Source organism: Cygnus atratus, chromosome 5, assembly GCF_013377495.2.
Source record: "Cygnus atratus isolate AKBS03 ecotype Queensland, Australia chromosome 5, CAtr_DNAZoo_HiC_assembly, whole genome shotgun sequence".
NCBI classification, from domain to species: Eukaryota; Metazoa; Chordata; class Aves; order Anseriformes; family Anatidae; genus Cygnus; species Cygnus atratus.
In genome coordinates, this window is record NC_066366.1 from 34401795 (window position 1) to 34426163 (window position 24369).

At 39.6% G+C, this 24369-nt stretch overlaps 1 protein-coding gene across 1 annotated transcript in view; it reads left to right on the plus strand.

Moving 5' to 3' along the window:
* Positions 1–24089, plus strand: part of RMDN3 (regulator of microtubule dynamics 3) — a 40108-nt gene extending 16019 nt beyond the window's left edge. The window contains exons 7-12 of the mRNA XM_035539285.2: positions 13292–13367; positions 14196–14273; positions 16559–16657; positions 18578–18631; positions 21368–21448; positions 23901–24089. Coding sequence (XP_035395178.1) covers positions 13292–13367; positions 14196–14273; positions 16559–16657; positions 18578–18631; positions 21368–21448; positions 23901–23954 — 442 coding nt within the window. The 3' untranslated portion in view covers positions 23955–24089. The remainder of the gene's footprint in view (positions 1–13291; positions 13368–14195; positions 14274–16558; positions 16658–18577; positions 18632–21367; positions 21449–23900) is intronic.
* The last annotated feature ends 280 nt before the right edge of the window (positions 24090–24369 follow it).

Below are 24369 nucleotides of genomic sequence, written 5' to 3' on the forward strand. Positions count from 1 at the left end.
GTAAGAAAATGATTTTTTTGAGATTTTGTACCCTGTTCCCATGAAAAATTTAGCCACCAGTAGTTCTTCAGAATATGATAATTTGATCTGGGCTTGCTGTTGGAGAGGAGCAGGTGAAGTTGATGAAATCTTCAGGTATTAGTTATGGTTCTGATGAATACTGAACTTGCAGAAATACAGAGATTGTTTTGGAATAATAATAGTGTTCCAACTTGATTGTTTGTATACTGTTACATTTGCATCTCAGTCTTTTAGATGGGAGCTGTTTAACCACACAAATCTCAGTAGATGTACAGCTTTGTATGTGTCAGTAACAATATTTTCTTTAAAATGTTTAAATGTGTGATTCCAAAGATAAAAGCTGTAATTTCTACTTCAGCTTAGTACTCACTTTTAACTTCATTGTGGTAGAAGGGAGAAGGTCTATTAACAGATATCAGCCTTTAGTAAAGAATGAAGATGAAGGAATTCAGATACTGTAGGCTATTCCAAAAAACGTTATTTTACCAGCATTATTGCTACCTTTCCAGCAGGAATTTTGGAAAGAAGGAACCTGGATGGTTTTGATTCCTTCATGGGAAGATTTCTGTGTTGCCCTTTTTTGATGGGGGCTTGCATCCAACCTGTCAGAACAGAGCAGTTAAAGAGCTGGGACTATAGTCATGAAGGTTATAGAATCAAAGAATCATTAAGGCTGGAAAAGCCCTTCAAAATCATCTGGCCCAACCATCCCCGTAACACCAATGTCACCACTAACCCATGTCCCTAAGCACCACATCCAACCTTTCATTGAACACCCCCAGGGACGGTGACTCCACCACCTCCCTGGGCAACCTGTTCCAGTGCCTAACTGCTCTTTCTGAGAAGAAATGTCTCCTAATTTCCAACCTGAACCTCCCCTGGCACAACTTGGGGCCATTCCCTCTAGTCCTATCACTACTTACCTGTGAGAAGAGGCCAACCCCCAGCTCCCCACGACTTCTTTTTAGGTAGCTGTAGAGAGCAGTAAGGTCTCCCTGAGGGTCCTCTTCTCCAGACTAAACACCCCCAGTTCCATCAGCTGCTCCTCATAGAACTTGTGCTCCAGGCCCTTCACCAGCTTCGTAGACCTTCTCTGGACACACTCCAGGGCCTCGATGTCCTTCTTGTAGTGAGGGGCCCAAAACAGAACATGGTACTCGAGGTGCGGCCTCACCAGAGCAGAGCACATGGGGACGATCACCTCCCTGGCCCTGCTGGCTGCACTATTCCTGATACAAGCCAGGATGCCATTGGCCTTCTTGGCCACCTGGGCACACTGCCAGCTTGTGTTCAGGCGAGCATCAATCAACACCCCCAGATCCTTTTCCTCTACACAGCTTTCCAGCCACTCTGCCCCAAGCCTGTAGCACTGCATGGGGTTGTTGTGGCCAAAGTGCAGGACCCAGCACTTAGCCATGGTAAACCTCATCCCATTGGACTCTGCCCATTGACCTGTCCTGTCCAGGTCCCTCTACAGAGCCTTCCTACCCTCTGGCAGATTGACACTGCCCCCCAACTTGGTGTTGCCTACAAACTTACTGATGGTGCACTCAATTCCCTCGTCCAAATCATCCATAAAGATATTAAAAAGGATGGACTCAACCCCAACCCCTGGGGAACACCACTGGTGACCAGTCGCCAGCTGGATTTCACTCCGTTCACCACCATTCTCTGGGCCTGACCATCCAGCTGGTTTTTAACCCAGCAAAACATGTACTTGTCCAAGCCATGGGCTCACAGCTTCTCCAGGAGAATTCTATGGGAGACCGTGTCAAAGGCCTTGCTGAAGTATAGGTAGACTACGTCAACAGCTTTAAGTAAGCATGAAGCTGCTCTGTAAAAATTGTACATTCCACAGAATAAATACTATTTGTATCTTCAGGCTTCATTGGGGATGAATACATTTTGTTATGTGAACACATATGGTCCATCCTGCCACCTCCTAAGGCAAACTAGAGATATTCACTGGATAAAACCAACATGGAAATTGAATAAAATTGAAGGCGCATCTTTTGTCCTAGCTTTAGTAGCTAATACAGATTTTTAACTTCAACTTTTTTAGGATTAAGGAAAGCTGGATTGAGGTATGGGTAAAGAAAGGTGTATTTCAGCCTTTCTCTTCTGAGGCAGTGATCAGAATTTTTACTTAGATTACAAATGAACTTCTGCTTTAGCCAGGTGCCTGTGTAGACTCCTTACTAGCTGATGTGCAAATTAACATAACGTGCAGGATTCCTGGAACCTGAATCACGAGTGTGAGGGAGGGCACTGATCCAGATTCGTGTTCCATTTTCATTTGAACGTTTTAGTGTAGCATAAACCTTCATTTAAAAAAAAATGCAGGGGGGAGGGAGGGGAACCATTTGGTTTCTCTTGTTCAAGGAATCAAGAACATAGAGTTGGGAGGGACTTCCCAAAAGTCATCTTGCTCATCTTCTTGTCTGTGATGCACACCAGGTATATGTAGACCGTCCCTGATCTCTAAAAAATCTTCTAGTGATGAGGGTTGTACTGTCCTCTCGCCTTTCTCCTGTTTCATCAAGCAGTGCATTTAGTTACATGGACAATCGAGTATTTTTTTTTTTTCCTGCTATCAGCCAAAGCTTTGTTCTGTCCTCTCTAGACATGGAAAAAAATTTAACATGAGGAACTGTTTGTAAGAGAATACAATAGTTACTCCAATCTTCTTATCCAGTCTTTTTTGAAAGAAAGCAGACCCGCTTGTCATAACCTTTTAGTGTGGTGGTGTTCTGCAAGTGTTCTGTTCTTATTGTTGTTTCATGGACTCTATCCAGCTATACTTTTTTTCTTTCTAATTTATTAGTCAAAACTTGTATATACTCCTTGAGCTCAATCTTGCTAGTACAGCATTGGGCTGCTTCTGATCTATAATTCTCTGCTGCCACCTGCCATTAATAGATGAACTTTCTAGCACAGGTTAATCCACCATCTATTTAAATTTAATCTGTGTTATATTACCCAGTTTAATGAAGTTATTTGATAACAACAGTGTTGATGTTGGAGGAATTTCTTGCCACTCCGTTCAATATCCATTAGTTCATAGTCAATCTCAAAGATCAATTAATCATGTAAAACTGTGGTAAAGGAGATTCAGGTAACTTAGTCAAAAAAAAAAAAAGTCATGTTCTTCCTGATGCATATTTTCAAAACAGATTAGGCAGACCTCCAGTGATGAAGCTCCTGACCTCACCCTTCAATGAATTGCACATCAATTTTATACGAGTTGCAGCTATACCATGTTTCTTTTGTTTACCCATGAGAATTTCACAAAAAGAATGCTAGAGATGCTAAAATTGAATATATCTGTATTTTTTCCCCCCTCAACCAATTCTCTCAAAACAGGAAATTTAGATTAGTTTGGTATTTTGTTTTTGTGTCTCTTACTGGCAGGACTTGGAAATCAAGCCACTAGACACTTCTGTATCCCAAATGTAGTAAGGCTGTTCTGTTGGGGGTGCGGGTGTTCGTGTGCTATTTTTTCCCTGAGAGCTTGTTGCTAAGACATTGAGATTATATGAACTGTGAAGAACTCATTGATAGTCATTGGTGTGAAGCACCAAAATTAAAGACAGCCCCGAGCTTCTGAGCAGATTTTCTGTCTGTAAACTGGAAGTGGTTTTGAGTGATCTGAATTCATCCTCAGATTCGTAGGGTTGCACCTTTTTGTCTTCCAAGTTGAGAGTGGTATTATTTTAAGTGATATTCTCTGTCAAGCCTTTAATGTGATGTAGGAATTATTCATTTGTATGTGTCAGGTTGTTGCTTTCATCCAAATATATCTTGGTCACAAAGACTTGGGTTTGCAGTTACTTTTTCCACCAAGTTGCACAAGTGTGTGACGTAAGAAAGCTGCTTGAAAAGATTTGGAGCTAGTCTAATTTAAGAAATTAGTGTGTTTTGTTTTTTCCACTTTCTCACCATACCCATGTAGTACAGATATACTTGTTAACAAAATACTGCTGGAGGACCTGCTAAATTGCTTATTGCTCTTACTTGTATGCCATAGAATAGCTTGTTTTGCTTTCTGCTGAGTCATTTATGTTTTAAATAAATGTTTAGTTACAATCCATAATTTATTTAACTAAAATAAATACTTATTTACTTAGTACACACACCAAAGTTATACGTAGGTATACTTGGGTGTCGTGCTTGGCATGGAGTTAAAGTCAATAGGCCAGTTTGTAGATTAGGAGATAGCAGTTTAGTTGTGGTGGATTGAGAAAAAAAGTTCATACATCCAAGTAAAATAATCATAGAGTGGTTTGGGTTGGAAGGGACCTTAAAGATATTTAATTCCAACCCCCTGCCGTAGCCAGGGATGCCACCCACTAGATCAGGTTGCCCAGGGCCTCATCCAGCCTGGCCTTGAACACCTCCAGGAATGGGGCATCCACAGCTTCCCTGGGCAGCCTGTTCCAGTGCCTGACCACCCTCTGAGTGAAGAATTTTCTCCTAACCTCTAACCTAAATCTCCCCTCTTTTAATTTAAGACCATTCCCCCTTATCCCATCATTATCTACCCGAGTAAAGAGTCCCTCTCCATCCTTTTTATAAGCCCCCTTTAAGTATTGAAAGGCTGCAAGGAGGTCTCCCTGGAGCCTTCTCTTCTCCAGGCTGAACAGCCCCAGCTCTCTCAGCCTACTAGTTAAAACAAAACAAAACAAAACCTGCAGAAACAAATCTGTGGCTTAGGAAAAAGCATTTCTCTCTTAAATGCTTTAACACATTTGTTAATTTACGTAACTTTAAGCAGTTTTAAACCTTGGTTAGAGGAATTTACATGCACAAAGCTGCCAGATTAGTTGTTACACCGGAGCTGATGGTCTACGACTGCATCATTAAGTGCTGAAGTAGTCTCAGAATCCTGTCCAAGTAATTAAAAAGTCGTTTAGATGAACATCTGTGAGCTATTTAGTCCTACAAAGTCCTTGCACCTAAAGCTTAGGGTGGGAAGTGATGAACGTTTTTTTTTTACCTGAACACAAGTGGAATTAGTGGATAGGTTTAAGGCTTGTGAGGCTGGAGGAAAGATAACTGAGAGGAATATAACATATCCATACACTGAGTGACAAGGAGTTGGTGGAGTGGAAACACTTTCTTCCAGAGAAAGAACTAGATCAAATAAAGTTGTTAAGCATCAGACTCGAACAAAAGGAAATAGTTTACATCAGGCTCAAACAAAAGAAGTTCTTTACATCATGCATACAGTTAAGCTGCAAAAAAACCTTCCCCAAGCCATGGTGGCTACTAAAAGCTTGTGTGTTTTCAAAAAGTAAGTGTCTGAGTATTCTTCAAAGAGCACGTCCAATGCCTGATCCAAAGAATATTCAGAGGAAGTGTTGTTATGTGCCTGCCTTCTTACTTTATTATCTATGTGTCTGCCATTTTCACTTCCAGGAAAAAACAACTTGAGATAGTGTGGTCATTCTTGTATTATTTGTTTGCCGGTGTTAATACCTTTATTTTTGCAGAAATACAACATTATAATGACCACAAGTATCAGAGTATGGGATATCTTGTTCAAAATCTGTCATCTTTTAACACCATTATCCTCAGTTAACCCTGCAGCATTTATTATTCTCATAATAAATCTCATGTCTTCAGAGCTTATTTTAACTTTATAAGCTATTCCATGCAGGTGGCATCTTTAGAGCTGGTAGCCCTTTGTGCCTCCTTTTTTTCCTGGAACAGGAAATCTGCATCTGTCAAACGTTTGGGCTCAGTAAGAAGCCCAGTATAAGGAGTGAAGTTCAGCATGTTGTTTCTGGGTGAACATTTTTACAAACAGGCAAGAGACCTGAGATTCATAAATACCTTCCCAGTTACAGAGTGAGTGTAAGCCTTTCCTTCAAACCAGCACCCTTGCTGCAGGATTTGAGGTGCCATTCCTATAGCCTTCGTCTTCTATAACTGTGCAGTCTTTCTCTGACAGCAGGAGGCAGACACAGCAAATTGATACATCCCTTAAAACCTCTGTTTTATGAGAAGGAAGAGTTGTGGACCTTAGGGGTAAGTTTTTCTGGATTGTATTTCTCACCCTATACTTAGCTGATTCATTTCCCTGCCTTTAGCAAGCCCCCCAGCTGCTTGGAGGAGCATGTGAATTCCCACTAAATTAGCATTGTTCCTATTCTAAGCCTTGTTTTACCTGGCCAGAACAACATCTAGAGAAGGAACGAAAGAATATTCTCGTGCAAAAGTCACCATGAGTTACTAGCTGTTTAATTCTTTTGTAACTGGTCCTAGAATTGAAGGTGCGGTCTCAAGTGTTTTAGGATTTACAGTTGGTCACGCTGAGTAACAAAGCATCTCTGTAGGTTTGCTTTCCTTGCTTAGGCTTGCCTTCAGGATAAATGTGAGCAGCTGAAAGCCCATTTATTTAAATGTCTGTTGGTTTCCAGAGGGGGTTTGTAAAGTAGACCCTACAATTGTCAAATATTTCCATACCTTATGATAATTTTTGGTTTTAGTATGATTAGTCTTGACAGTGTTGTCATTTGGAACATTCATTCTCAAAGACCTGTGTTGATGGGTGTTGTTCAAAGTGTATTCTCTTTACTTTTTCTTCTGTAAAGCTAGAAGTCTTGCCTCCACAGTATTCTCAAATCAATCTGTCTAGGAAATGTCAAGGTTGAAAAGAGGAATATTAATCTAAAAAAAAAAATTAAAATTGGACTTCCAAATAGTTGTGTATGCTAATTAATTCTGAGAAGTCCTGCTCCCTTGAGTTAGATAAAAGACATGCAGGTTTCTTTGAACCAGTCTGACATGAAACAGTCAGAATTTATAGCAGCATTATTTGTGGTTTTACAGCAGAAAGTGAAAACAAATATATTTATCTGGCTTAAAGAAGTTCATAGTAGTTGTGGATTGGGATGATTCCCCTCCACCCAAGAGCAGATTGTGTAACGAAAGTCTGTGGGATTTTGGATTTTTTGATGTATCTGAAATTATAACCTTTTCTAAAAACTACAGACAGAACTAGAGAAGTTCAGATAGTAAATAGTGAGGAACAGAGTTAAGAAATAATCTCATTTAGGTGGTAAAACCCAGATACCCGCTGTGTTTTAATACTGGAATGCGAATTCTGTTACAGAATTGTGCCAGGGGATGAGCGTTGTATGTTAAAGAGAGCATGGAATAAAGAATTTAACTGTATCAACAAATGCCTGAGTATTCCTCTGAGTTAAATTCCGTGCTGAAATAGAAAATACATGACACTAGTTGTCTTAGATAGTGACACACAAGCTATAGAAAATCATGGCGCTCACGTTACTGTAGTTTCTGCCCTAAAAGATAATGTGGGAAGACCACTTCTCATTTTGCTCTCTGCCAAAACGCAGTGTCATGTTGGAACATAATGTAGCATTTTTTTCTTTTTAATCGTAAATTGCATGATAAGAATATGATGGTGTCCCAGAGCGTTAAAAGCAGAGAAACAAGTCTTGATTTTGCATTAAGTGATTAGTAGGGTAGGGTTCAAGGTGTTAAAACATTGCAAAACTATTTTATGGTCATTACCATAAAGGACTGAGATTGAACATCCTTGTAGGAGCATGGGAAAGATATCAGTAATTAATGATAACTTCAAAAGAAACAGAATGACTACAAGGAAGTTTGAGTACAGGAAGAAGCATGGGAGTAAAGTGCTTGCATATAATTCAAAGCTCGTTTAAATGCAGTGTTTTAGAGGTTCAGAATAAATACTGGTTACTCATTAATAAAAATGAAAGAAGCCTTTAATCATGGTACTTTAAAAATGCCATTTAAACATCAGAGGAGACTACAGGAACTACAAGATGTCTTTCAATGTCCTGTACAGTGGAGCAGGGAAGAAACTCTTTCAAGTTACATGTGAAAATGTGACAGGGAACCCTGTAAAGAAATTAAACACACTACTAAGATCTTTCAAAGACATTGAGATACTGACAAATATCGCCTGTGGTACACAACGAATTAAATTTGTATTAGTGTGTGAAGAGTGAAAGGTGGCAAATGCAATGCAGATTTTGGAGGGTAACAAGAGGATCCAGGAAACTACCAACTAATTCCAATTTCCTTGCCCACCCTATCACTGACAGCTGTGATAAATAAAAGTTGGAGGCTAATAACACATGCCATCTTCTTGAGAAAATGCCATTTTTGTGCAGAAATGTTTCACAGATCTGAAGAAAGCTGCATGGGCGAGGGTGCTGCCCATTGACATTGTGTACTTGGAGTTTGGAAAGTCTGAGAAATTCTCTCCTGCACATCTGTGAATGATACTAAGCTACCACGTATAAACCTCTTTGGCTTAATAATAGGCTAAAAATGGGAAGCAGGCTCCTTTCCTTTGGTAAGAAAATGTTACTGAGCTTCTGAAACACAGAACTAAAGGACACAGCGCAAAACCTGTGTGGATAAAGCAAAAAGCTTTAACGCAGACAGAAATCCTTGTGCAGTAAACCTTATATCTGCGTATGCATGAAAAGACTTCTTACCTACTGACTATTCACAGAGCTGAAGGATGCCATGCATGGTGATCTGTGTGGATCATTTGAAGGCTAAAATGTTATGATGTCTCAAAGCCTGGTATGACTCCCAAGGTAAAACTGATCCTTTCATCTGAACTGGCTCGTTTTGGTACTGGAAGATAAGGGGTGGATATCATGGGCTTAGGTTCATTTCATTTACCTCATGCATTGTCTGGATGGAGTAGTTACAAGCTTTTGTTTTATTAGCTTGTGGAGATGATAATCAAGTCCATCTTTCACATAAGATATCCTTTAAGTTGTGAGATTAAGGCAGGCTGTAACCTTTAAATACATATTTCCTGTAGAAATGAGTTCATGTCTGGCCAGCAGTCAGTTTTCAGAATTTATTAAATGAAATGTTTTCAAAGGAGTTGTGGTAAGCATCCTGAAAAGTGTTCCTATATACAAACTTGGTTTTATATATCAAGATTTTATTTTTATATGTATATAATCATTTTATATATATTTACAGTTAAGAGTAGCTATAAGTATTTTTGCAAGTCAGAACAGGGACGAAGCTATTGTTCATCACTGCGGTTTTTGATGTGATCAAATACTTAAAATTTTTAATCTCCATGGGAAATTGAGACAGTAGGAAATTAGTGTTGCTCTAATCCAGAACAACTCATTGTGCTTAAATTTCTAGCATGTATGCCACCATCTTAAGTTCCTTTTTTAAGCCATCCACATGTATAAATTCACTATATCAGCATAAATGTTGACTCTTTCTGAAACTGGAATTTTATTTTCCTTGCTGAACCAACAAGGCACTCGATGAATTCTTACCCCTGTCTAGGAAGACGTACGGCACAGACATATGACACAGTGAGCACAGCAGTGACATGGCTTTATATAAAGTAAACCAACATTTATTATGCAACTCGGCACACAGCCCATTGACTTCTGCTACTGGTAGGGCAAAGCCAAACTTTGACTTGGGGCTCGCAGATGCTGCAAAGCTGGTGGAGAAACTAGGTTGTATGTATAGAATACAGAAACTCTGCCATATGCATGGTTTGAGCTTTAATAAAGGGGCATCTTCTGGTTGTGCAATTCCACTTCCAATCAGAGTGTGGTGCTCCGAGTAAATCAGAATGGGGAATTAATGCGGCGTCACTGGTTCCATGTGCATCTACACCCCAACCTGCTCGCCATGTTCTCTGGACAAGCCTGGAGGAGTACTTATGCCTTCCTGATTTTTAGCTTTGATCTTGTCTCCGCTTGTTTTGAGTTCAGGAAAGCCTAAGCTTGACCCCTTTGTTCCAAGCTCTTTATGACCAGATGGTCATTAATTTCAGGTTAAGTCACTGGGACTCCTGCTGTCTCTCCCAAGGTACTAATTCCTAAATAAATGATCACTTCAATTTCTGGTGTGTTTCACTGCAGTCTGAATACCTACATGCTAATTATCTGTCTCCTTCCCTTACAAGTGAGGAGACTCAGTGCACAGGAAGGTGAAAAACTGTTAATATTCATAAAATATTGTGCAAACTTCTAAATTCTTTATAAAGACATATACTTTAAAAGCTATGCTTCTTTGAATTATTTACTTGATTTAAAAATGTTTTATTCTTCCCAGCCTTTAATCTGACTCTAGTAACTGGAAGTTGAGCTCCAACTATGGATTTTTATCTCCGTGTCTGTGTGTGATGAAAGCTCTCTTGATTTACTAGCAATGCTCTTTGAATAGCACTGAATGGTTTTATAGGCAAGCCTTGATATTTTCAATTCCCAGCTAGCGTTGATTGAATAGGAATACGATCTAGCTCGTTAATTTTTTGGGTATTGCAACGTAAAATTACTTGAATAGATACGAAGCAAAATTTGAATTCAATAAAATGAAAGGATTTTCACGTCTTCATGCTATTGTCAGCAGTCCGACTTACAGATTTACTCATCTTTGGCAATATAAACCAAACTACATTTCACTTTTATCAGCTTTCTGCAAAAGAGCTGCTTCTCACCACTTCTTTCCCTTTCTCCTTTTATTCCCTCTTGCCTCACCATTTCTTTTTAATTTACTGTCTGTCTTAGGCAGCAAGGAGCACCAGCAGACTTAGCCAGTGTCTCTTTGAAACAGCTAAAAAAGATAAGAGATGTATTTGGGTTGGCAGGCCACCCTGACCACAAAGCTGGAGGTACTGGGCTGTGGAGAGCTGTGTATTTTGTGTGAAGAGGCCAAAAGCTCTGCTTGTAAATGGGAGTCAGCCAGAGTGCAGCATTGAAAATGAAGTTTCAACAAACTTGTGCATTCTGAACTTGGGGATTTGGGCAGGAAGAGCAGCAGTCTCTCATCTGGTAGTATCTGCTCTCCCGTTGCACGGAGTTTAATTTTCTAATGAACGGGGAAATCTTTCCTGAGCTGAGCTTTCTGTGGGAACTTGTGGTTTGACCAGTGTCAGCTTCAGGAGTAGTTTTGGTTAATAATTTGCCCAGCAAATCTCGTAACGTCAGGTTTCGGTAACTGCTGAGACATCAGTCTGAACAGTGTTTCAGAAGTTACAAAATGTTTACAAAAGATGAAAATCCCCTTCCCAAACTCATTATTTTTAATCTATCCTGTTACTGTTAGTCTTCCTGCAACTGAGTAGTGCCTCTCGTGACATTCATCCCAAAGCATTTCACAAAAAGAATTAAAACAAATCACTTCAATATTGAAGGACAAACCAAGCTAAACAAGCAGAAGAAAAATAGAAAACCACACTGGGTTGCAGACAGGGAGAGGAAAGGAAGCTGGGATCTGAAGACCACAGAAGTCTCAGTACCGCAGAGTCTCGTGTTAAAAGCACCACCAGGACCTGGACCTTGAAGCATAGATACGAAAGGAAAGTTCATGCAAAGCTGGGTTCAGTAGGGTCTTCTCTTTCTGGGACTGGTGAAAAAACAGTTGAGGAATCTCTTGCTGTGTTTTTTTAGTTTGTTTAATGACAAAAAGATAGGACTGTTATTTACTGCTTATTTTACTGTTTCACTAGGCTGTTAACAAATGTAATATTTATCTTCTTCTGACAGCTGAATATGGCACCACTTGACATTGGTGTGGTGGCTGGTGGAGGGATCGGGCTGGGCTTACTTCATGGCCCATTGGATGTATTGCTCCTTTGAAGATGTGTTAGACTTCCCCTGTAGAAGGAGGGAGTGGAATAAAGGAAGATTATGTGGGTAGCTTCCATTTTAAAAAGAAAGGGTGTTTCTAGGACTTAATGTTTTGTTGTGGGACCTTAAACCTGACCTAATTGTATGTAATGCCTACCCACATATTCAGGAACCTAAATAATGTGTTTGGAGGAGCCACATGTGTGCATCCAACAGTGCTATAGACTACAAGATTAAGTGTATGAGAATAATTTATCTTGTGGTCTAAAAAAAAAATAAGCTTTTTATTGGTGTGTATTTCTAAACCCTAGTTGTGTTCTGGTTAGGAATACTTTACACAGGCTGTGTTTGTTGTGAGACAAGCTCCAGAAGATCGTAAAAACATTTCATCGTCTGCAAGTGTCAGATTATGGCAATGCAGCTGTGAACTTTTTTGGTTGGGTGAAAGGGATTTGCTCAATTAAGATCATTTTTCCATTGTCGTGAAAAACAAGAATTTTAGAATCGAACCAGAGTTTTCCAAAAGAAAATTAACATCTTAAAAGAATGAGATAAACATTCAGGAGACAAAACTTCTTTGCATTGTAACTTACACACTGAAAATAGTTCTGGCAAGAGTAATAAGGTATGAAATGTTTTGTGGGTGTTCTTCGTGACATTGAAGAAAGTGTGCTTGGGGATTTGAGTCTTCTGACAGACTCCTGCACGAACATCTGCTGTGGTTAACCATCACTGGGGACTCTCTGGGACATCGTATGATGAGACGAGACAGAGTATCCAGCCACAGAACCATGTGTTAGAACTGTGGATGTGGTAAAAGAAAGTTCAAGAGAGGTGTACTTGCATCTTTCTTTTTTGCTTTATGTTTTTAAAGAATGAGACCTGTGTTGTTCGTTTGTCCCTCTGTTTTACCCAGGGGGTCTTAAGCCAGTAAGCCTATTTCAGAGAAGAGCAGCATGGGGAGGTGAGATGGGAGGGTGTAAATCCATGGGTAACCAAGCTTCCTTGCTTTCACTGCTCGTGAATTACCTAATTTTGCTGGGTACTGTGCTTCTCAGGCTTAAATTTTGCAGTCTTCTACTAGACAAAACTGAATTGGTGTGAGTTTGCAGCACTCAAAACATATTATTTTGTTTTCCAAGTTCGGTGGCCATGTGGGGCTGCAGGATATAGGTAGGTTTTCACAATATTTTCCCTCGAAGTAGACATCCAGTGTGCTGTAGATTTGCGTGGGAGATGGCTGTGCATCCTTCTAGTTAATTAGAGCTTTTAGCAGTTCTGGCTCTCACTGCTATAGGATTTGCTCTTCAGCACTCTGTGTTTTGACGCAATTTCATTGCTGAATGGAGGAATTTAGGGTGTAGAAGTGTGCTGCTCTGGTCTTATGTAGAAGGAAGACTTCAGCGATCAGTGCAGCAAACTTACGTCACGTCAAGCCACTGCTGTTGACTCATTGACATCCTTTGAGCTATTTCCGTGCAATAAATACTTGCTGTGTATGTGAGCAAGTATGCCCTGCTTTCCCCAGTATGATGTGCAACTTAAACACACTTATATCTTCAGAGGGAAGATGCATGCAGAATGTAAACGTGTATTTAAAACTGACAATCTGATTTGCCACAAATGTCTCCTCCGTGCAGGTATGCTATTCTTTGCGGGCAGTTAGCGGAACACGAGAGCATTCAGAAGCGCATTCAAACTGGGTATGTTTTTAAGGTGAGTAGAAAGGACGTGCTGGTTTTTCTGTGAGTATTGTTCAATGCTTACTTCTGTAGTGGTAAGTTAAGACTGGCTCCAGCTTTTATTAGAGAAGTGATAGGTACCAAAGGGATGCTTTCAGTGGGTGGTTTGGGCTGAGGAAGGCGATTCCTGCGACACGTGATGGGGGTGACTAGTTTTGCTTTGCAATTGTGCACGCTATAATGGCAGAAAAAAAAAAGAAGAATAAAAGTTTTGCAAATAAAATACATGTATACAATGAGACTGAGAACTTTAAGCGTGAAATTACCATGTGTTAATAAGATACCAACTTTTCTTCACTAACTGCCTGTGAGCCTCTTTGTGCCCTAAGTAAGTGCAAAATAGTTATTTTTCACAGGCAATTGATCTGCCTCAGATTCCTTAATTTGCCTTTCAACCAGAACAGGAATATTATATTGCAGGGTAAGAGGATGCACCAGTTGCTACAGAACTGGCCACATAAAATTATCTTGTCGATTATTCACATGACCAGTAATTTGGTTATGTGAAAATTACGAAAAGCTGGTAGAATAAAGTGAAGGGCAGCTTCATTTTTTTAACATGTAGTTGTTTTTTTATTATTATTTTTATTTTTTTCCTGAGACTGATAAAATGCTGATGTTCTGTGCTCAGCTGGAACAGTTTTAAGGAAATTTGGAATATCTTTGTAGCCATAATTTCACTGATTGCTGAGAAATTGTGGACTTATTCCTTCCCTCTTTCTACATAAGTTCATCTGCTCTTGTGGTTGTTGTATTTGCTTGTAACAAGAATATAATGTGTGTTGGTGATGATTTTCCATAGGAACACATCGATAAAGCGATTGCACTGAAACCAGAGGATCCAAAGTCGTACTATCTTTTGGGCAGGTGGTGTTACCAGGTAAAATAGTTTATTAATATTTATTACTGTTCTTTCCTCCTTGTAATTAAATTCCTTGTTTGGATGAAAGACAGGTGGATTGAAACCACCAGCCATAACCAGTGAGCACATTCTATTTAGTTGCTGAACTGGATATTGTATCAGAAAGTACCAGTACGGAAATATCTTAGTTGCTAGAAGAAATTGTTTAAAAGTTGCACTTACATGGGGTCTGGAAATTCTTCACTTCAATCCTGAAACAGTGCCAAGAAGAGCACATCACTGACAAATACTGTCAGAAACCTCTTGTAACAAAATGAACGTGTTGTACGTTCATGTTCTTGTACGTGTAGCACCTCAGTGCTTTTATAAAAGCACTATTGAAATGTCTGCCAGGACGTAGTGTCTCATTCAGATTTTCTGAGCTTTCCATCCAAATTGTTTTCTTAACTGTAATTGTAAAGTCTTAGGCAGTCCTTCTCCCTCATCAACCTCCTGTTAAACCTAAAATGTATACCTTCATACTGTAATTACTACTTAAAGCCTTAGATTTTAAATGGTAGAGGTTTTTCTTGAGAGTTTATATAAATTCCGCTCCCCCAGTAGTGAGAGAAATAGTACAGAAAGGCTGAGTTGGTGATCAGGACAAGAACTGGCTGAGCACATTTGCAGTGTGTTGCTCAGTGCTCACGATCAAAGGCCAGAAGGAGGCAGAGAAAGGTTCGTGGTATGGAAGACACACTGACTTTAAAAACATGAAGGAGTTTTTAAAAGCATGAAGAATGCAGTTTCAAACTGGCAATGTCATTTACTCTTGCTGTTGTAATACTTCTGTCCTGCAATCAAAAAAGGCTTTAAAAGTGCTTGTACCTCTGTGCAACGGAATGAAAGCTACTGGTTTTTTGCTGTTTCACTTATTTACCGCCTCTATTCTGCTCTTCATTTTTTCCCTGGTGTTCTTTTTTTTTTTTTTTTTTTTTGGTCTCTTTCCAAATGGAAGCAGTTTGATAAAAGTATTCTCTCCGAACTACTAAAAATTGGAGCTCTGAAGGGTTTGGGGCTCCAATCTTTGCTTTTTAGTCACTGCAGGTGGCATGGGAGGTGAAATGGCAACGAATGGACTAGGAACAGCACTAGCTGCAAACTAGCTTACTGTTTCCCTTGCTTTATTCATTAAAAACAAACTACCTTCAAACCTTTAAGCACATGTGGATGTAATCAAGGACATTTCAGGGCTGGCAAGAGCTTCTGCACACAGTATATCTGTATAATCCTTTGCATGTGTTTCCTCTGCTACAGAAAGTATTGGAGGTATTAGAAGAAGTGTGCCGGCTGCTTTATATTTCTTGACAAGGAAAAGCTTAGAATCAAATGCCATAAATCACATTTAGTGCCTATAAAAAGAAATAAGAGTTTGCAGTAACTATCTACTTTTCAGTTTAGGCAACTTGAAAGTGCTTTGCTGCTGTCAGAAATGAAGTCACATTGCAGAGATTGTAGCTGAGATAATTGCCTTAGGTAATTACAGGGGAGCAGCAAGCTAAATCAGTGGCAGCTCCTAGCTCTATATTCTGTTCTGGACTTCCTAGTCAGCCATGCTGCTATGAGAGTTAGCGCTTCTGCTAATTATTACAAGAATTACATGATGTTAAACAAAGATGGTCTTACCAGAAGTTAGAATCGTATGCATCTTTCCCCCAGTAAAATCTCAGGGAGTTTCATATTAGAGGAGCTAGGAGCAGTAAAGTAAGATTTCAAGAAATGATTATAATAGCTACCTGCATCTCAAAATGTGGATGTGTGTTGGTGGGAAGGCTTTAGCTGGCCTCTCTCAAGGGATCTATGATCTTTATGTATGATGAGAACATATTCTTGTACAAGATTTAATTTAGGAGACAGGAGGGCTACATCTGTGCCTTAGCTCCAGTGCATAGGTGAGAACTGCCAGGAACTGGTGTGGTTGCAAGAAGGAGGTTTGGGATTATAGACCACCCACACTGTTACCCTGCTGTGATATTCAGTTGTAGAGACAAATCCTGTATTGAAGGTTATGCATGTGGCAGCTGATGGATGAAACCGCAGGTGACTAGTAGTATAAGGCAGGGACAAAGGAAAGCAAAATCAGATTCAATTCTGTAGCTGGATTTGCATTCTTGACCAGAATCTGCAGATACACCCAATATTATTGGCTGTCTCCTATGTGCATGAGCCAGCTACAAGAAACTGGATAACTCATTGTCTATGTATACCTTTGCACATGCTGTGTCTTCACCGGGTTTGATAGTTTCATCTTACTGTCTCTGCAGGTTTCCCATCTGGGATGGCTTGAAAAAAAGACTGCTTCTGCTTTGTTTGAAACTCCTCCTACAGCCACCGTACAGGATGCACTGCAAAACTTCTTAAGGGTATGGAAATGTGATATGCAAGGGAGTCACTAACCTGACATGCAACCATGAGCGTAGAATTTGAGTATTTGTATTCTGCTTAAGCTCATCACTCTCCGAGTGCTCTGTGATATATTTCCACTGACTGGAGCCTGTGGAAGAAAAGCTGATGAAAGCGAAAAGTTTTGAGCCTGTATTATGGAATAGCCCAACAGAAAAATCGGATTTTGAAGACCTCAGAACTAGATCCAGGGTGTTCAGAATTTTTTCCAAGGGTTTTGTTTTTCCATTTAATAGCTGCAAAAATGAGTGAATTCATAGCTTGATACTAAATGTGTTTGTACTGTATTCTTTTCATGGTATGTAATACCTGTTTGAGCTTCTCCCTGGGAACACTTGCATAGACATTCACAATGTTCTGTCATTTTAGTTTCTGTCAATATTTTATTAAAAGACTCTCAGGTTCTCCAGGCTTTTGAGGACAACTCTTAAGCTTTCAGAGACAGGTTGCGTATGTATTTCTAGAAAGAAACTCTTAGGAGTTCTGGATGTCTTTTTTTTTTTGTCCTCCTGTTGATGAAAAATTAATTTAAGACATGGCCTGAGTCACATCTTAGAGTTCATAGCTCTTATTGCAAGGGTCTGCACGATCTGAATGAGTTAAACAGACTGTCTTTGGCTGTGCTTGTGAGAACTACTCTTAAGCACCCGTGATGAAGCATTACAGAAACAAATTGCCCTACCAATTTATAACTCATAGATTCCACCAGCAGTTCTGTGAAGTGTCAGGGAATATCATACTTATATCAATTTATTGTAATTTTGCCAAAAGGTAATTATGTGAGAGGTAAGTTTGTGATAGGTGTCTGCCCTAGGCAGTGTACTTTTCAGCCAAATTTCAGCTAAAATGAACATATAATTTCAGAGAGAGGTTTGAAGCAAAATGTTTTGCTTTTTTTTTCATTAGAGGAAAAAAATAGCTGGTTGTTTTTATTGGTAAGTTAGAGTGGCACTGTGGTTTGAAACGGGAACTCGGATTTTTCTGAGCTTTTGCTTTGGTCAACTATGAAGAGAGGATACAAAACCATCGCTCTGGAAGCTAATTATACCCTGAACAAATTCACTTCCCATATGCTCAGCAGTGTCCACTTTAGCTTTCAGCGGCAGTTGGCATGATTCAGGGGAATGGAAATCACCCTGAAATTTGCAGCTCTGGGTTAGTCACAAGCTGAACTAGGTCTAAGACCAGACAACAGGATTAACAAGAGGAACGTTGTCTGTCTTGTGCTCTCAGAGCTTCCTCTGATACCGGGGCTCTGCTGCCTTGACTGAGTGCATTTAAATTTGAGTGCAGATGGGATGCAGGGTGAATCCAGGCGTTTGTTGTAGGAGCATCCTGGAACAAGGATGCTTGGAGAATGATGACTGGCACTGAGCTGGAGGGAAGAAAGCAGAAGGAAGTTAGTAATAAGGAAATTGGGAATTAGCAGCCAGTAAGGAGGAAACAGAAAATTGAGGGAAGATTCCTGAGGTTTGGCACCAGCACATTCAGGAGAAGCCCAAATGGATGAGACTGGTCAGGCAAGGAGGTGAAAAAGAGTGTGTGCACATGCAGGAGGAGGTAGTCAGGCTATTTCTGGGCTTCCCTTAGCTTCTGAGTGCTCGGCTTTGCAACCTCACCGTTCTTCCTTGGCACTCACAGCAGCCAAGTGTATGGATGTTGCTCACTGAGTCACAGGCATTTTATGAGAGAACGAGGACATTTAGTAACACAGCCAGGCTAGCCTGTCAAAGTTCTTACGCTATATTTTGAAAAGTAGGATTTATTCATCTATTTTTTTAAGAGATGTAAAAAACTTGATACAGGTTTTACCTGTGTCCTTTACATATCCTAATGTCTGCTTTTCTCTGTCTGTTCCATCCTCCTCTCTGCTCTTCTAGGTTGAGGAGCTGAGCCCAGGATTTTCCAAAGCAGTAAGAGTATACATTGCCAAGGTAACCAGTCACTTTTTGCTTTATTTAGTAAAGTCATATGCTCTAGGATAAGAAATATTTGTGTTAAGAAATACGTATACCTCTTTGGATGGAAAGTACTAAACACATGTAAATTACTCCATGCAGAAACAAGATTTTAGAAGTTAATAACATTTTTTAAGCTAAATCATCTAGTGCAGAGGCATTAAAATTCAGGAAGGATTTTGTCTTTGAGTCATCTGGTGTAGCATCCTGCTTGGCTCTTAACAGATAAAACTCTATACTATAAATACAATAGAGGCAATTCTGTTCTGTAAAATCCTATTCTAAGGCAGCAATGGTAACCTGTAAGCCACAGTTTGGAGGTTCAACCACCACCTTGGATTTCTTTGGTGTATACAGGAAGATGATCATGGGGGAAAAGGTGACATATAAAGTGTTTCTATTTTACTAATACAGGTGCAAGTCTTAAGGTAATGATTAAATAAGCCATGAATGCCTGAAGCTCCTAAAATCTTTTGTTTATCATAGAATCATAGAATGGCTAGGGCTGGGAGGGACCTCAGAGATCATCTAACTCCAACCCTCTGCCATGGGCAGGGATGCCAACCACTAGATAGGTTGCCCAGGGCCTCATCCAGCCTGGCCTTGAACACCTCTAGGGATGGGGCATCCACAGCCTCTCTGGGCAGCCTGTTCCAGTGCCTGACCACCCTCTGAGTGAAGAATTTTCTCCTAACCTCTAACCTAAATCTCCCCTCTTTTAATTTAAGACCATTCCCCCTTGTCCTGTCATTATCTGACTGAGCAAAGAGTTTACATTGAGTTTACCTTGAGGGAATAATTGGTTTTGAACTCTTAAATCTTAAAACTGTTGCTTAGTTCCTAGGACCTCTAGCTGGAGTCTAGAAATGTTTAAAACCCAAATAGCTTTGGAAGTATCAGCCAGAGTGGGCATAGCAAAGAGTAGCTGTAGTCATTCTCTGTGAAATTACTGAATTTGCAACGTCCCAAAGATTGTGAGCTTTATCAGAGTAGCACACAAGTCGTAGTGTCTGTTTGGTCTGAAATATATTATTACTGGAATCGAGGTGCAGAATTTATTTCACAGTAAGTGTCTCGTTAAAGGAAAATGAAGGAGAGGTGGAAAACTCAGCAAGAGATGTGGTAGCCTTCACACCAGCTGGATTTTGTCCGTGATGCATTGTAGCTCATTACATCTACTTAGTGAAGAGTCTATTAAGTAAATTAAACTATGTATTTGTGCATCAGCTAGTCTTTTGTTTTGACTGCTTATGTACCATAACGAATGTGCTCTCGATTGCTTCTGTCTCTGCTTGTAAATATAGCCAGCGTTCATGCAAATTCAATATCTTTACCTAAATGTCTTGTTTTCCATTCTTTACTCCATACTTGGAACTCATTTTCTGTGAAGTTACAGCAGCAGCAAATTATTGCAAGTCATAACCTGAGTAAATTCTCAGAGTTGATGTAAAAAATTCGGGTTTTACTGTGGCTAAATTGTAATCTACATGGGCCAATATTTTTTTTATCGGGCTAGTATTTCAGCACGTTTGGCAGATGTGATGTGACTGAGCTTCAGAAACACTCTGCGAACACAAAGTGACTTGGAAGTTAATAGGAGTACTTGTATCTATTTTTTTGTTTTGTTTTTCCCAATCCCAGCCTCTATCATTTTGGATTATATCCTTTGTGATAACATTTTAAAAGTTCGGTTCGATACAAATTGTTTCTAAGGAACTAGTGCTCTAATGAGTCACACCTCAAAAAAAAAAAAAGGAGTTTTATAGTCATCTACTGATATTTTTGACTGATATACAGAGACACAGGATTTGTGAAGGCTTCAAGGATGTCCATGACTCCATCTGTTTCAAATTCACCAGACGCAGAAATTTGACAGCGCTCACAGTAGAACAGAGAGTTCTCTTTCAGAACTATCCCATGATACAGGAAAATCACCAAAATACACACATGCACATACTCTGTAGTAACATTTAAGAGTCTGAAGTAATAGCCCTGCAGGAATTTTAACTCTTGTCATGATCCTAAATGAATGTATTTGTGGTTTTTTTTGGTGGCAGTTGCAACAATGATTAACTGATGGTTTTTTTTTTAGCAACCACTTCCTTTTAGCATGCTTATTTTGTAGTCCCCAAATGCCTACATGACTCTGTAGGCACCAAAAACCTTCGTGTTGCTTAAAGAGATAACTGTTTCTGTGCTGTTGAAGAGGAGTTCGTGCTGACGAATGGTTCACACTTACTGTAAAACCTCAGAGACCTGCAAATATGATATGTTACAGTACTTGCAGTTGGACCTAATTTTCAAAGGCCTGGGGAACCAAAGCTACATAAAATGATATGCCGTCACTACAGAGGTTTTATGATGAAAGCTGCGTGAGTAATAGTGGTTGTGTAAGTGGAAATAAATTAGACCATGGAAAATGGTGAAAATCACCTTAAAATCTTCTAACAAAAAATCTCCTTGTCCAAAATAACGAAAAAGAGAATCTAGTATTCCATAACCTGATGGTGATTATAATCCTTTGTGAATGAAGGACACTGCAGGAAATGTTGGAAGCCTGAAAGTACACAGTGCAAATGCTTAAGACAGAGAAATAGTCCTTTTTATCTGTTGCCAGGTTGCAGAATTGCTGTTACTTACAGCTGCTTGTTTTTCTGTTTTGTTTTGTTTTTCCTGTTTGTCTCTTCTCACATTGTCATTTTTTCTTCACAGTGTTACAAGGACCTGGGGAACAATTCTGCAGCTCTTCTCTGGACAAATCTTGCTTCAGAACTGCCAGTTAATACAAAAGAGGTAGCAGTCTCTGCTGTTTTTCTTACTGACACTGGAATAGGATTATTTTCCAAGAAAGGAAAGAAACCAAAATTAATCTTACGTTGTATGCGTTTGACCCATCAAATCAAATGAGATTATGTAAAATCCTCTACATATTTGTTACGTGGCAAAAGTAACCATTGGGAAATTTTTGAAAATCCCAGTCATGTAATTTAAGGTTGAGGGTTTCTCTGGAAATTGGATTTTGCATGTCTTCACTAGGCCATTCAACATCATATAAGATGAAATTACATTAATGTGTTAAATACTAAAGGTTAACTGAATTATTTCAGTTTAAGATTTCGTGATTTTAAGTTTAAGATCTTATCAGAATATTTTAGACTATCTCTGAATTAGATTTAAAGAACTGAAGGTTGTAAACATTTTTATACCCCAGTTGTTTAGTAGTTCCTATCTGTTGCTTTAAACGAAAGCTAAAATTTCTCCTCCACATGCTTCCTGTCTGCTCTTAGAAAATGGTTAATTTTCTTGCATGCTTAAAAGAGTTTGCCACATTGTATTCATGGGTGTTAGGAGTCTGCTTCACTAAAAACGAGACTTATAGCCCGAATTTAAGGTATTTGTTTTGGGGGGGAAAAATCAATAATCACATATTGATGGTGAGCTACTTCTGTTTGCAGAGATAAAATTGTTTTATAAAAGATGTTCTAGCTTGCAAGCACAGGCTTTATAGTAGTTTGCTCGTTGGCGTAGATTCCTTTCTTTCCTTGGGACCTGCTATGAAAATGCCTAAAGCAATTCAGCAACATAATGAAAAATAGTAAGAAGCTGAGAGTGTGTCCAATAGGGACTTAGAATTCCAGCACAACACCATACAAATACTCTGCTACTTCCAGGATTAGGCTGCAGACGCATTTGAATGCCCTGCACGTATTTAGCAGGTCTGTGTAACTGCAGCTTGTCAACTGGAATATCTGCAAAACCGCAGAGCAACTGCAGTACACTTCTCAGTGCACCAGGGCTGGGGAAGGTTTATTGGTTTGGGCACTGTCACTCCTAGCCAGCTCGGTTCAGATGGGGGCACTTAAGCTGAGTGGTTGTCCTGGGTCTGGAGCTCTGTATTGTTTCTACTTACCTCTGTGGCTTTGGGAGCAGCCTAGATTGAACTCTTGGTGCCAAGTTAGCTCCTAAGCTCTTCCAAACTGGATCTCGTTGTGCAGAGTCATTCAGGAGTTTGTGTGTGCTGCCCAGCACTTTTTTTTTTTTTAATATCTAGGATATTGTGTCACTTAATTTTACAGAGTTCTGAGAGCAGACCCGTACTGTTTTTGAAACTGCCATGTGGCAGTGTCTCCCATCTGGGAGCTCTTTTCCACTTTACTTTTCTTTTGCACTATTTCTGTTAAGCAGAAGCTGTATAGAAGGTGCCATCAAATTACTGCCAGTTAGAAATTAAATAAAGGCACAGCAGCTTTTAATATCAACCTGATGTTCTTTGCATTGTCATGAAAAATGCAGTGAACAAGGTCTCCCAGATCTTACACCTTCAAACTTTGTCTGATGAAATAATCATTCTGGATGTAAAGCAGAATTATACAGGTTGGCAGGATTTTCAGGGCACTCTGTTTTTAAGGCCATCATTATTCTTTGGTTTGCTGTAGCAAAAGTATTCTGCTGAGTTTCAAACTCAAGTGCAAGAAGTCTTGGCCCACCATCCAGCAATGCTGACTTGCCTGTGCTACCACCTGCAGGGCACCATCCAGTACTGCATAAGCCACTTGGCTTCTGTATGGATCTGGGGAAACCAGGGCATCAAGCAGAAAAATCCCCTTCTTGCAGAAGGAAATATCCTAGCTATGCCAGATGAGGAGCTTCCTCACCATTCACTGCTTGAAAAATCTCTCTAGACAGAGTTAGAATGGTACATCTGCTAGAGCGTTTTTTTTTCTCTCTTTATGTATTGGAGACATAAGAATTTAACCAGAAAAGCACTGCGATTTTCAGGATTGACCAGCCAAGATCCGTGGGCAGAAAAGTCAGGAATAGTTAACTGTCTTTTCTGATCTGAAAGTAAAAGTGGGAGTCTAGTAAGGAAGTGGCTTTGGCTGGTCAAGTCTTTGCAAATGTTAGCTCTTTTCATCCCAAAGAGGCAATCAAATAACTTCCATCACATTGAGAAGGAAAAACAAAGGCATTGGTCCAGAGCAGGAAAGTCAGTGAGGGAGCAAAGGTCTGATTTCTGCTGTTCTGGTTTCCAGTTCTCTTCTCTCAAAAGGAAACATAAGAGAAACTCTGAGACTTGGGGAATAAGAGAGAAATATGAAAAGAAAAGCAGTAGGAGGAAAAATGTGAGGCTGGTGTAGGATTAATACTTAAAACTTGGTGTGGGGTTGGAGAAGAAAAGGGAGGTTTTCTTTTTTAACCGTATCAATTAGCCTGTGTATCAACCCTTCTTTTGCTGCATTTCCAGGATGCAGAAAGTGAGAGAGAACTTGAGGAGATGCGGTCAATCTGGGAAGAATAAGAACAGAAGAGCTTGTTCCACTTGATACTGCACAGACAATAAATTTCAAGTTAAAGGGATTTCATGATCCTGACAAGTTTGATTGCACTTCATGGATAAGCCGCAGGAGTTTACAGGAATAAACACTCAACAGTCTCATCAGCGTTTCCAGGAAAAGATCTTGGTGGGATTTAATGAGAAAATTTTGAATGATTTTCCTACTTACAGCACTGCGTATGTTTGATTTTAAAATTCCTGAAAAAAAAGTCAAATTCCTAAAAATAGATATATACATGTGTGAGTATATATACACACACACACACACGTGTATATATATGTGTGTGTGTGTGTGATACCTGAATTTCAGGTCTGCTTGCTGATAAACTCTCTCTACCAATTCCTGGGGAAGTCTTCAGCAGATTTTTTTTTTTCTCAT